Raw genomic sequence first — 13348 nt, forward strand, 5'->3', positions numbered from 1 at the left:
GCCCTGCATCACCCCCGGAACATCAATCGAAGGATCTCACTTGGCATGGTATACATAAAGTAGCGATTTCTAGATTCCTATTTTGTTTTCTGACAGCGCAGTATCATCCTTTAAGATTAATTATCATTTATTGTAGTTTACGCTGTTATTCTAGCTTTATATAAACAACATTCGTATATACAATGTCGACCACAGATTCCCCCAGCGTCATCTCAATCGAGTATCGCGGCCGCGTCGCGGTCATCACCATTGCGAACCAGAAGAAGCTCAATGCGCTCACTCAGGCGCAATACTATGAGCTCTCGCAGGCGATGAGAGAAGTGGCCAAGCACGATGAGGTCTACGTCACTGTTTTGCTTGGCAAGGGACGATTCTTTTCTGCGTAAGGCATTCCTTTTACGATACTCCTAACCATTTGCTTGAATCTATTCTATGTGCTATGAAGAGAAGTGATGTGAAAGTAAAGAGCTTGAATAACGAATATGAGAAATTTGATCTTTCTATCCCCCGACTTATTGCTAACAAACATGTACAGAGGCGCAGACGTCTCCATAGGCAGACCAAATCCCACCGACCCCAACGAAGCCCGCAAGCAGCTCCTCCAAACTTTCGTCGCCTTCAACCTCAACATCACAGAAGCCTTTGCCGCGCACCCCAAAGTCCTCGTCGTCGGCCTCAACGGTCCCGTTGTGGGTCTCACCGCCGCAATCATCGCCCACGCCGACTTCATCTACTGCGCGCCCCACACGTTCCTCCTCACACCCTTTTCGTCAATAGGACTCGTCGCCGAGGGAGGATCTTCGCGCGCGCTCGTCACGAGGCTGGGCCCCGCGAGGGCGAACGAGGCGCTGATTATGAGTAAGCGGATTATGAGCGCGGAGCTGGAGCGGAGCGGCTTTGTGAATAAGGTGTTTGAGGAGGTGAAGCAGGGTGAGGATGACAAGTTTAGGGAGTTGGTGCTGAAGGAGGTGGATGAGAGGCTGGGGGATCATCTTGTGGGTGATAGTTTGCTGGGTATCAAGAAGTTGATAAAGGGGCCGGAGCAAAACCTTGTAAACTTGAACAATTTCAACGAGGTGTTCGCTGGGTTAGAGAGATTCATGACTGGCCTCCCGCAGGAGGAGTTTAGAAAGCTCGGTAGCGGCGAGAAGAGGCACAAGCTGTAATACGAAGAATCCTTGAATGATTTTTTTAATCTTTTCATGTAATTAAGATGTAGGCGTGATGGAATGTCTATAAATTAGAAAGCAATTCGCTATGTCTGTGTCTATTATGCCAACAATCCAAACAGCAGACTCGTCCGGCCCCAGAAGCTCTTGGCCGCCTTGCCAACTTGCTGCCGCGAGGAATCTTCCAAACCAGTGCGCTCATAAACCGCATCTTCCAGTTTCTGAAATTCTTGTGTTGTCTCTCCTGGTACGTTTCCGACCGAGAGGCGTAGCAGTGAGATATCAAACAGCCATTGAATACAAAGATCTCGCAATTGCTCGTTGCCAGAGGCTGAGCCATCTTCTTCCTTCTCAACGTCCTGGTCTTTCTCACTGCTGCCCGGCTCTTCCTTTTCTCCAGCGTCTTCCTTCTTTTCCTCGCCATCTCCCTCTTGTTTCTCCTCCTCTTTTGTTTCTGCCTCTTTCTCTGTATCGGCTTCTGGCTCCTTTTCTTCTGTCTCCTTTTCTTCTGTCTTCTTTTCTTCTGTCTCCTTTTCTTCTGTCTCCTTTTCTTCCGTCTCCTTTTCTTCTTCCGGCTCCTTCACCTCCTCAGCATCCTTCTTCACCTCTTTGGTCTCTTCGTTGAATTTAATGCTCTGCAGTTCTTGGTTCCACGCCTCACACAATCGTTGGCCGACATGCTTCTTCAGGGTTGACATTGCAGCCGCCGTCCACAAATCAACTCCGGCATCAGACAATGATAGCAGCAGGCTATGGAGAAATTGAAACGTCTCTGGAGACGGCTGATATGGCAGTGCTGGGTCGCCTTCCCACAAAGGCCTTCCAACTGCAACCCTCCCAGATAGTCCAGCCATCACAAAGTCATCCACGGGCGACGCTGATGTCGATACTATAATCGTTTGGTGAAGGGCAGGGACCATATCTAGACCAAAGCTTTTAAGGTTATCGCGCTGTGGTAGCTGGCGACGAATGTCACGCAAGACTCGAACCAGGTACATGGCGACAGCACTGCTACTACTGGTCTCAGATTTGCTGTCCCACAGCTGCTGAATTTCCTTCCCGAGCGATTCAAAGGACGCGTCAAGACTGGCGTCCAGCTTCTGTTGCAGCATTTTCGGATCATCTTTGCTCAACAACTGCTGTCTCGCCTCTATGGTCTCTTCATCTTCAATCTCATCATAGTCGTTATCCCAGCGCTGTTTCTCTAGTTGTCCAACCACCTCCTTCACATCGTCGATAATGTGAAACCAAGAAGAATAGCAGTTGAGTGCCTTGGACACAGCGTCGCTACGACCGTAGAATCGTGACGCGACTTCTTGTAAGAACGGACGAGCTCCGATAGCCAACGCATCCTCATAGCCTTCTTCATCCCAAAGGCCTGGTAGTTTCCCAGTAGCACCATCCTTCCAGCTTTCCAGCGTCGCCTTTACCTCTGAGCCCACAAGACGAAGCTTGGAAACCTTTGCGTCCAAAACGGCGAGCATCTGCGCATTGATGGCTTTTCGCAAATTGTTTTGCATCTCTTCTGGGTCGATACCTCGCACTTTGCTGCCTTCGCGTATCCAAAGCTGGAGAAGATTCGTCCTGAGCTCGGTTATGGATTTGAAATCGTGGATTGGCTCTAGAGTCTTCTTCAGCCCATCGAGCAGCACTTGTTCGCCCTTTTCGATCCAGCTGTCAAACATCTCCCTTGCCTGCGTACTATCGAGATCATCATGACGAATGAAGGGCGTATAATATTGGATCTCTTCACCACACCATCTCTCAAAGATATCGAGTCGCAGCCCTTCCAGCTTCTGTAGTGAGGCATCTTCCAGGAGAGGTTTCTTTGTAAGGGCATTGAGAGCTTGTGAGAGTTTGTTCGGCACCAAGGCCTGCACGTCTAGTAAAGTTCGTGCAAATAGTCTCAGGCTTTGGATAACGTCGTCTGGGCTCCTTACTCGCCCGTCTTCCTCCTCATAATCTAAAGCCACAGCGATGGCCTTGAACCTCACTTCCAAAAAGTGCCGCAAGGTATCCTTGGTTCCAGAGCTGTTCGCAAGACTGTGAGCAGCGAGAGCCTTTAACACGTCATCCCTATCAGAGTCGGAACCAGCTTTCTCCATGGTCTTCTCCAGAGTTGTCCTGAGACGCCGACGCAAGCTATCCAGCTTCTTCTTGGCAGCATCAGCAGATTGTCGAGCCTCGTCGTTGGGAAACTCGTTCCCTAAGCTATTGACCAGGAGGCGGCTCAGCACCCACACCTTGGCTGCCAACACCAGCCTGTCGCCAATCCTGACATTCTCGTCCAGCTCCCCACGACCTCTAAGCAGCCTGCCAACCAGTAGCAGACATCCATCCAGCAACTTCTTTCTAGCTGACTCTGCAACTTCTGATTTCTGCTCTTTACGCACGAACTTGGCCAATCCGGCAACCTTTGTCGACACCACCGTCCTCCCGCACCGCCAGCCCATGTTGCCTAGGAGCTCTTGCACCGCATCGTTATCGCCGCGCATCTGGACAATGGTATCGGCGGTGCCGAGCAAGTCGCGGTAAGATCCGCCTACCCTTGTGCGCAGGCGGCTTGCCTTGTCTTCGATCTCGACATGGAGGGCCTTGTGGATGGAGCGAATCTGGGGGAGCGTATGGTTCGCGGAGAAGATCTGGTCGGAAGTGGTGAACTTGGTCGCATCAGGAGCGGCCATTGTGGCCTTGTTTGCGCGTAGCTGCGAGGTCTGAGGGAAGATTATTATAGAATTGGCGTCATTGAAACGTATAATGGCTATTTGTCAAGAGAATTGCGATTTCGAGGTTGCGTCCACAGCTAGTGCTGAAGTGGTGTTTACAGGCCAAGTAGAGGAGCTGGAGGTTGTTGATTAGGTGGGGCACAAGATGACAGCTTAGGTGCTGGCTCAACACCACTTCATTACCCTGAAACCCATGCGCTAGATGACGATTGAAGCAAGCTTATGAGGCACATGCACGTAGCAAAAAGAAGTGCAAGAGGAATATTAAAATAGTTTTAATATGCATGTAGCCTGAAATAAATATATTTATAATAAAAGTCACACCCCCCGGCAGATACAGGTTTATAAACCGAGATCCATGATTTATATATGCTATTAATCGCAAAGTATATTCTACAGCTTCGTACTCTTGATGACAGTAGCATTGATACCACTGAGCTCGCCCCGGTAACCTCCCTTGGGCTCGCCACCTTGCCACACCGGCTTCATGCTCTTCAGCTTCTTCTGCTTGGCCTCGAACTGCTTTCTTCTTCTGACTCTGGGGTTTCGGACATCCTTGCTTCTTCTGGGCGCCAGACCCTTGTTCTTCTGGATGGCATATGTAATCTTTCGCTTGCCGTCCTCGCCAATCTCCTCTGCCTCTACCACTCTATCGGCCTTGCCTGCGGCGGCGTAGGCTGCGTATCGGGCAGTCTTGTCATCCTTCTTGGCCTTGGAAGCGTTTGCGACCATGTCATAATAGTCGTCCTCGTCATCGCGCACTGCGTTTGCAGTCTTGGAGTCTTCTTCGTCGCTGTCCTCGCCGAGATTTGCGCCGAGCTTAGAATCTTTCTTGCCGCGCTTCTCAGCCTCAGCAAGGAGACGTGCTTGGCGGTCTCGTAAGCGCTCGCGGTGAGGGATATCCATATCACCACCAGCATCGCGACCAGCACCAGCACGGCGATTGGCCTTTTGCACGATTTGAGATGTATAGAACTTCAAGCTCTTCTTGCGCGCCGCCTTATCAGCTGCTGCGCGAGCGTCCAGAGTCTCCTCTTCACCAAAGTCTGAGTTATCATCGTCCTGAGCATGGCTTTCCTGATCCTTCTTCTTTGCTTTTGACTTTGTATTGATGGGCAAGTCATAAAGATCAGCAACTGTCTCTTCGATTGCCTTGGCCTTTGCCAGCTTCTTCGCCTTCTTCTCTGCTGCAGCGGCATCCTCCTTGGACTTCTTAGACTTCTTCTTAGATTGGACAGCTGATTCATCACCGTTCAACTGAAGAATGGAATCAACATCTTGTGCCAATGACTCCTCAGTTGTCTTGAGGGATCGCATGTCCTTGACTCGCTCCCATGCCTCGCGGCATTGGATAAGAGTTTCCATCACATCGTGTTCACGCAGCTCGGCAGGATCGATAGTTCTTTGTGCCTTGGCAGCGTCGCGAGCTGGGGATGTTAGGATGGCTAAGTAGCTGGCTAGCGAGGCAACATAGCACCCAAGGACCCAGTACTTGATGGCAGCTAGAGACTTGGGGGCTGAAGTTTTGGCGTCTGTCCTCAGAACATCCAGCTGGGGCTGTAGCTCTTGGAAATCTTTGACGAGATAGTCGAATTCGGGGTATCGAGCAGATAGCAGCTTCAGTCGTTCCTCGGTGCTCATGTCATCAGTCACCTCGACCTCTTTGAGGACCTCGGTCACTGTTTCTGCGCCTTCCTCTTCTTCTTGCTCGCCCGTTAGCCACTCATCTCCGTCAAAGATGAAATCTTCTTCGGCCATCTTGGCCAGTTTCTTTTGCTGTATTCTCTTCGCCTCGGTTTCTTCCTCCAAAGCATCCGCTTCTGTCTCGATGTTGTCTGCATTATAGTATTCCTTCTTAGATGCACCCCACCATCCCTCCTCCTCGCCCTCTTCTCCATTGGCTTTATCTGCTTCATCTTCTGAATAGTCTTGCGCGGCTTTTCGTTTTGATTTACTCGGCCGGGCCTTGTTGTTTGAATCTGAGTCCTCGTAACCTAACACCTCTTCGTCTGAAAAATCAATCTCCTCGTCTTCTTTTCTCCTGCGCTTCATGTTGGGCTCATCGTCCAGCATGATTGTATCCCGGTTCATGAAGAATTCGTCCTCTGAGTTGGCCACATCCTCGTATGAAGTGACTTTGAGACGAGCGTCCGCAGCATCCAGTTCCTTTGGCCCACTGGGCTCGGCGGCGTGCCGAGAGGCCTTTCTCTTCTTTGCCATGGCGGAATTTGTGTATTTTTCAAATTAAATTGTTCAATTCGCGCGATTGTGTGATTAAAACCACAAGTTGGATGACTAGATTGGGAGCAAGAAAGTTGGTCGAGACTGGTCGCTATGGCGCTCTATGGCTTGGAACTTTTCGATGGAGCATGAAATTTTCCTGGCTGATAAGATAAGAACTTTTTAGCCCGCTCTTGGCTTCAAGGAACTTAGTGCATGTACCTTTAGTTCCACGGAGAACAATGCGCCGGAAATACGTGCGTCCGCCACTCTGTTAGCGCTCGCTTTTGTTCGGCTGCAGCTGTTACAGTAAGATGACCCGCAGCATCTCAGTAGAATACGGTAATAAGCGGTATCTGCTCGGATGCACGAGATTCCATATCAAGACATTCTTGTTCCTATAGAAATACTGCAAATTGTAGCCTGAGGTTGTTTGCGCTGCAGAGTATCACATGTAGCCTGCATTTACTCGCACTTTTGTGCAAATCCTACCCAATACTACCTCTCCCGGCTGCTAATCGGAGTGGCTGGTAGGATGGCGAATCGTGATCGCTTGCAGAGAGAATGGCTGCGAAGGCAGGCAGGCAGCCCAAAGCCGGGGAGGCAATAATTCCAAGTGGCAATATCCCCAAGCTATGGACAAGTTTTCGACTGGGAAAAATCAAAACCTCGCGGAAAATGATTTCTCTCGGATTACTTTACAGAACTCCAGGCTTTCTTGAGGAGCGCCAATATCCAAATTCCACGTGAGCGGCACAGTTGTATAGGCATGGATAATATATGCTTATATGGATTAGCCAATGCGCGAATGCGCCATGCCGCGCTTTCCAGCTAAAAATTGATGGATCACCCGCGGACTTGCTCTTGTGATAGGCATTAGTCCAGTCTCTTGATCTCGTGATTACCAAGCGGACATTGCAAAATCAGAGACGGGGCAAAATGATCGGCGCATATTAGAGGCAGATAGTGTGCAGATAAGGATTTCCTAGTTATTAATCTGCTTTAAAGTGCTGATCGTATTACTATTTTACTGGATGCATGCATTCCCTTGACGGCCTCTATCTTCTGGTACATACGCGCCTGATTACTTGGTCCTTGTTCAACACACCCTTTCTGCAGCAGATGCCCCGTGTAAGTACAGCCAATCAGGTGCGTTTCGCCAAACTGCAAGGCTGCTCGCCAATGATGCACGCTGGGTGATGAAATGCCCAGGGTCCTGCATGGGTGCTGCAGCCCCATCCGATTGCTTTCCAGACCACTCAGATGCAGTACCATCTCGTACCCTGTGAGTACGACGTCGCATCACCGCCGGTTCTGCATAGCGGGCCATGCTGGCTTCCGAATTACCGAGCCGGTTACGGCGCATGTTTGCAGAATGACAAGGGAGCAGCATGGAATCTTTGCCGGTTATTGCAGCTATTTTGGACGTATGAAGCAGGCTCCAAATTCCATCTTGGGCCGGCTTGGTTGGGATCCTGTCCGCCACTTGTCGTCATGGCTCGACTCGACCGCTATCAAAGCGGCTCACCTGACAGCTACGCTGGGGCCTGCTCGCTCACTGGCGTATAACGCGCTGTGCTGTGGGCTAATAGACAGCTCTCAGTGGCTATACCTAGTCAGACGTTGAGGCTAGTGCAAGCCCCAGGCGACCCCAGACTTGGAGCTAGCTCGACAATGCACGCCTCTTGAGACGTGCAGATTCAACGTTCAGCCTTGCGAACGCGCAGGCAGGACCGTTTTCGTTTCATCCTCTTTTGTTAGTCTCCTATACTAGAGAACGGCGATCTAATAAACTTCCAACGTGACTTTGTCTCCTGCCAGCAGCATCAACCCTTCATTCTCTCTCCTGCCATCACCCATGCCAAGCAAATAGCACCAAGGCCCTGCACCATGACCGAGCCAAAGCCGATCCGAGGGCCCAAATGACTTGTCTAATGCATACCACCTTGATAGCCCACCCCCCCATCGAAGCTTACCACATCCAGAATTTCATCATCATATAACATTTCCTCCTCCTTAGCTACCATCCATCACCTCTATCTCAGAGCCTCTTTTCGCATCACCCACCGCAATGGCCGAACGAGACGGCTACGGGTCGATGTCGCAGCCGGCCTCCCCCCGTCTATCTCGCCGCCCATTTCCCATGCGCCGCCAGAATTCTGCAAATGAGCCCGACGAGCGCGCTCCACTGCTCTCTCGATCACGTATTCGAATCCACGGCGGGGCTGCTTCACCAGCCCGTCCCAATTTGTCCCGCGATCAGAGCTACTCAGGTATGGAAGAAGAAGCGCAGAGGCCCCCCTTTTTTGCGTGATCGGAAAATCTGAATTTGTTGCAACTTCAAATCAACCACTAACGTCCATCCGTGATTGTAGATGGCAGCCCAAGCGCTCGACACCACAGCCGCCGCTCTTCTTGGGGACAGCGCCTAGCTAATGCTTTTTCCGAGCGATCCATGTCACAATCCAAAGGCTCTATCTTCCCTGACGAGCGAGTATGGTACGACCAGTTTACAAGCACCGATTGGGTGCACGATACGATCGCCGACTCCTATCGCGCCAGGACGCTTCAAAACAGAAAGGATTTTTGGGGCAGAGTCCTGAAGACTATTGACGGTAGCCAGGGCTGGATCCTCAGTGCTCTCTGTGGCTGTGTCATTGCCTTGATAGCATATACGGTCGATGTAGCGGAATCTGTTGTGTTTGATTTCAAGGACGGTTATTGTACAAAGGCCTGGTATTTTGACGAAAAAGTAAGCAGAAGGAATTGTTTTTTTCTTCTTCTCCCGTCAGATAGAGGCTTTGATGTTCGATATTATTACTAACAGCGTGTCTAGAGATGTTGTCCTAGAGGGCGCATCGAATGCGAAGACTGGAGGACTTGGTCCCAGGCACTGAATTATCACCCCTTTGGAGAGAAGTGGACGGACTTCCTGATCTATGTCGGAGGCGTCATTCTCTTTGCTTGCGCCTCTTGCTGGGTGGCCCTGTGGACAAAGACTGTCGTTCCCTCAGCTTACCGCTTGACCACATTGGACGAAAATCTTGCCGCCGAGAGCCCTCATCTTGTTCCGGATGAAGGCCCTGGCGATGAAAGTGCTAGTCCTCGACAGGTGGTTGACTTGAAGCCAACAAACCCGCCTATGGTTTACTACTCAGCAGCAGGAAGTGGTGTCGCCGAAGTTCGAGTTATCCTCAGCGGTTTCGTTCTTCACGGCTTCCTTGGACTGAGGACATTAATTTTCAAGATGATCTCGCTGATTTTGAGCGTCTCTTCAGGTTTGAGCATCGGCAAAGAGGGCCCGTTTGTCCATATGGCCACTTGCGTTGGCAACATTGCGTGTCGTCTTTTCGCCAAATACGACCGTAATGACGCCAAAAGGCGTGAAGTTCTCTCTGCCGCCGCCGCCGCCGGTGTAGCCGTGGCATTCGGTGCGCCTCTAGGAGGAGTGCTATTTGGGCTGGAGGAAGTATCATACTTTTTCCCAGCTAAGACACTCTTTCGAACATTTTTCGCTTGTATCGTTGCCGCGCTTTCTCTAAAGTTCTTGAATCCATATGGCACTCATAAAATTGTCATGTTTGAGATTCGGTACCTGATCGATTGGGAATACTTTGAACTGGGATCTTTCATCTTTGTCGGCGTTGTTGGAGGCGCCATGGGAGCCCTCTTCATCAAAGCATCCAAGTATTGGGCACAATCGTTCCGTCGAATCAGGGTTATCAAAGCGTATCCGATGTTGGAAGTGTTTCTCGTGGCTGTTGTAACAGGCCTGCTGAGTTATTGGAATCCATTGACCAAAGTTTCAGTCCAAAAACTGCTCCTCAACTTGGCTTCTCCATGTGATCGCACTAGGAGCGACAGCTTGGGACTTTGCCCGAGGTCGATAGATGACATACCCTTGATCCTGTCGACGCTCATCCTTGCCTTCTTAATCAAGGGGTTCTTAACCGTCATTGCATTTGGAATCGTATGTAGTATCTGTATAACCTTTTTCAGCTCCAAGATGACATACTAATCATTGAACAGAAAGTTCCTGCCGGTATATATATCCCCTCCATGGTTGTCGGCGGTTTAATGGGACGCATTGTGGGACACCTTGCGCAGTGGTTGGTGCTTGCCACACCCGACTGGAGTGTTTGGGGCGGCTGTGCAACCGCCGCGGATGGAACGTGTATCCAGCCCGGAGTTTATGGTCTCATTGCCGCCGGTGCAACCATGTGTGGAGTAACACGGTTGTCTGTGACTCTGGCTGTTATTCTATTCGAGCTCACTGGCAGTCTCGACTACGTTCTGCCCTTTTCCCTGTCGATTCTTGTGGCCAAATGGACAGCAGATGCCATTGAGCCATGCAGTATCTACGTAAGTGAAATGCGGCGAGGTGATTAACAGAAAGCAATCCGCTAATTCTAAACACTAGGACCTTCTTACAAACATAAATGCATACCCATTCTTGAATAATAAACATAAACCCATCTTCAGCGGCGACTTGAATGATCTGGTTCGCCGCTTACGGAGAGAAAGGATAATCGACATTACGAATTCGCCGTTGGTCCCTGCTTCAAGTCTCCGCAGCAAGCTGGAGATTCTTCATCGCCATGGCGAACTCGATGGCGGTTTACCCATCTTGAGAGAAGATGTCTTGGTGGGGCTTATTCCTGCCCCTGATCTTCAATATGCCCTGGACCAGCTGCAAGATGAAGGCTCAAATCTCTGCTTGATGGACCAGATTCCAAGCTTTGACGATGATGACAACGATGGGCCTGATCCCACAGACTTTACTCAATATATTGATCCTGTAAGCATTTATGGATACTAGTGTTTGGCGAAAAGATACGAGGTGGAAACTTTGACTAACAACATATAGGCACCTGTTGCACTAGATATTCGATCGCCGATAGATTTGGCGTGGGAATGCTTCGTCAAGCTAGGTTTACGGTATATTTGCGTCTTGAGGGACGGTAAATATGCTGGCATGGTAAGTGATGGATAATCCACCCATCTCAAAGCTTGATCTTCGTACTGTATGATGCGATGCTAAATTTGTCTTGCGTTATAGATCCATAAAAAGACATTCGTTAAATACACTCGAGAATTAGAAGACGAGCAAGGTGGGCATTGAGAGCAAACCACCCGCAATACGGAGATTTACAGCGCGCCACGGAGCGGCTAGACATTGTAAAGCATAGAGAGACAAAGTTTTGTCCATTCAGAGTTAAAAGAGTTGGAATTGTTGGGTATAGTGGTGACTTTAGTTTTGCATACTTCTGGCGCATTTGGCTTGAGGCCGTGACCGACTTGTGTATCGTTGGCCACATTTTGGATTTGGTTTTATTCTTCACGCAGACACAGAAAGACTGTCGGCTCGCATTATTACTTTGGCGGATTACTGCATGTCATAAACATGGCAACAGAAATTTCTTTTGTTTTTCTTTTCTTATTTCTCGAAGCGCATGAAAGCATTGTCTCTGTACAGCTGCATTTGCCCCTGGTTTTAGGCGGCGAGATATTTTTTTGGCAATAAGATTGGTAGAATTGCACTGCGGATTACTTGCTATAGAATTAATATGCATCTCTCTTCCACTGGTGATTAAAGCTGATATTTGTATTAATATCATTACGTTTCTATTCAATTACTATGCTACGTACACTCCAGCTCTGGACTCTACCCACAGCTTAGAGTCTAAAATACGCCGAGAGTAGTATGAAAATATATAACATTTAAGGCAGTAGAGGCAGTAGATGCAGTTAAAAGATTAAAGTAGTTGTAAATTCGCTACATTAGCTATAGTTGAGCTGTTGGGTAACGAAAGCGGTGCGTTAGATGACGAATTCCATTTTTTATTGGAGACGGATAGATTTACATTCAAGGGATAAAAAACCTGCCAGCGTCTAAAAAAGCAAAAGCTCATCTAAATTTATATAAAACTCAACGGCTTGCAAGCCGCTCATAACAGAATGAAGTAGCAAAAGGTAATATTGAAAAGACTCGCATTTTAAGTTCATAAACTCAGGTTTAAACTACTTAAAATACAAAATACTTTGCAGATTCATTAACTGACTTTCCAAAGGACCGAGTTTTGGTGTAAGCCGGCGAAGTGTTTTTGCAGGCTTTTTAGCCACGAAGTATATGCTCTTCATACGCATATTCATACTCCAAACTACTCTTGTCGTTGACAAACATTATTGCTATATGATGCTTTTTGAAGACTATATAAACAGCCTGTAACTCTCTCCTACTTCTTCACTATTCTCTCTTTCTCCTTTCGCAAGCATTCTCTTCTGTTAAGAACAATCTCCTTTGTCAAGCTTCCAACATTAAGGAAGAACACAAAAAGCCAATACAGAAGAATGTATTCATACACCAACTGTGGGCGCCAAGATGCAGGCGATCTCTCGGTTCCTGGCCGCCATTATAACCCGACGTGGGACCCCCTTCGTCGCCGCATCCCAGAAGACCAGCTCCTCGTCTTCAATCCCACCAAAGGCGTCCTCCAAATTCAGGAGCAGCAACCCCACAGCGACGAGAGGAAGGTAGATTCCGACAGCCTCGTCCTGTCCATTGGCGGTACGTGCCGAAATCCTGGAGTTCGTGGGGCTCGAGCTGCCTGGAGCGTCTACTTCGGCCCCGGATCCCCCTACAACGCGAGTGGCCTCCTGGATCCTACTCTCCCGCAGACGGAATTGCGGGCCGAGATCGAGGCCCTACGGCAGGCGATGGGAATCGTCAACAAAATCGTCTCTGGCGATTTTCGTCCTCGGAGGTGTTATATCAGGACGCACTCGTCGTATATCCAACGGGTGTTCCCAAGCCTCATCCTCCGCTGGGCCGCGGATCGTGGGAAGAATATTTTTGGGGAGAAGGTGGTATTTTTCCAATTGCTCATGGATGTTGAGAATTTAATGCAAGAAATGGGCAATGGAGGTGAAGGGGGCACGGATGTCAGGATTTGGTGTGCCACGCGGGAGGAGAATCGGGAGGCTGACGGGCTAGCAGTTGATGCTGTTGCTCAGTCTGAATGTAAGGATAGTTTATAGCATATAGTTATATAATCTATATTTATAAATTACTATCCAACATGTCACTTCTTTATCTTCCCAATCGTAGCTAATATCTCTACTTCTTCGACTTGCTCTACTTGCTCTACTTGCTCTACTTGCTCTACTTGCTCTACTTGCTCTACTTGCTCTACTTGCTCTACTTGCTCTACTTGCTCTACTTGCTCTACTTGA

The 13348-nt window shown here is 49.1% G+C and overlaps 5 protein-coding genes across 5 annotated transcripts; 3 read left to right on the plus strand and 2 right to left on the minus strand.

The window, feature by feature from the left end:
* The first annotated feature begins 39 nt into the window (after positions 1–39).
* GGI43DRAFT_403779 (ClpP/crotonase-like domain-containing protein) lies at positions 40–1202 on the plus strand. Its single transcript, XM_083205833.1, has 2 exons — positions 40–382; positions 536–1202. Exons 1-2 carry the CDS (start codon positions 183–185, stop codon positions 1164–1166), a joined length of 831 nt encoding a protein of 276 aa, XP_083061417.1. The 5' UTR covers positions 40–182; the 3' UTR covers positions 1167–1202.
* Positions 1203–4137, minus strand: GGI43DRAFT_403781 (COG1/VPS51 family protein). Its single transcript, XM_083205834.1, has one exon. It carries the CDS (start codon positions 3851–3853, stop codon positions 1271–1273), a length of 2583 nt encoding a protein of 860 aa, XP_083061418.1. The 5' UTR covers positions 3854–4137; the 3' UTR covers positions 1203–1270.
* Positions 4138–4157: 20 nt separating this feature from the next.
* On the minus strand, positions 4158–6397 carry GGI43DRAFT_366180 (rRNA-processing protein SAS10). Its single transcript, XM_083202462.1, has one exon. It carries the CDS (start codon positions 6113–6115, stop codon positions 4289–4291), a length of 1827 nt encoding a protein of 608 aa, XP_083061419.1. The 5' UTR covers positions 6116–6397; the 3' UTR covers positions 4158–4288.
* Positions 6398–7964: 1567 nt separating this feature from the next.
* Positions 7965–11374, plus strand: GGI43DRAFT_366190 (chloride channel). Its single transcript, XM_083202463.1, has 7 exons — positions 7965–8388; positions 8491–8867; positions 8952–10085; positions 10145–10477; positions 10536–10913; positions 10983–11093; positions 11175–11374. Exons 1-7 carry the CDS (start codon positions 8187–8189, stop codon positions 11235–11237), a joined length of 2598 nt encoding a protein of 865 aa, XP_083061420.1. The 5' UTR covers positions 7965–8186; the 3' UTR covers positions 11238–11374.
* Positions 11375–12466: 1092 nt separating this feature from the next.
* Positions 12467–13153, plus strand: GGI43DRAFT_383333 (uncharacterized protein; the record flags this gene model as incomplete). The annotated part of the gene is made up of 1 exon (XM_083203371.1): positions 12467–13153. The coding sequence occupies one exon, from the start codon at positions 12467–12469 to the stop codon at positions 13151–13153; it is 687 nt and encodes a 228-aa protein (XP_083061421.1).
* Between the last annotated feature and the right edge of the window lie 195 nt (positions 13154–13348).

The sequence above is a fragment of the Trichoderma evansii genome (genome assembly GCF_050947405.1).
Source record: "Trichoderma evansii strain SZMC 28006 chromosome Unknown GGI43scaffold_8, whole genome shotgun sequence".
In the NCBI taxonomy this organism is placed as follows: domain Eukaryota; kingdom Fungi; phylum Ascomycota; class Sordariomycetes; order Hypocreales; family Hypocreaceae; genus Trichoderma; species Trichoderma evansii.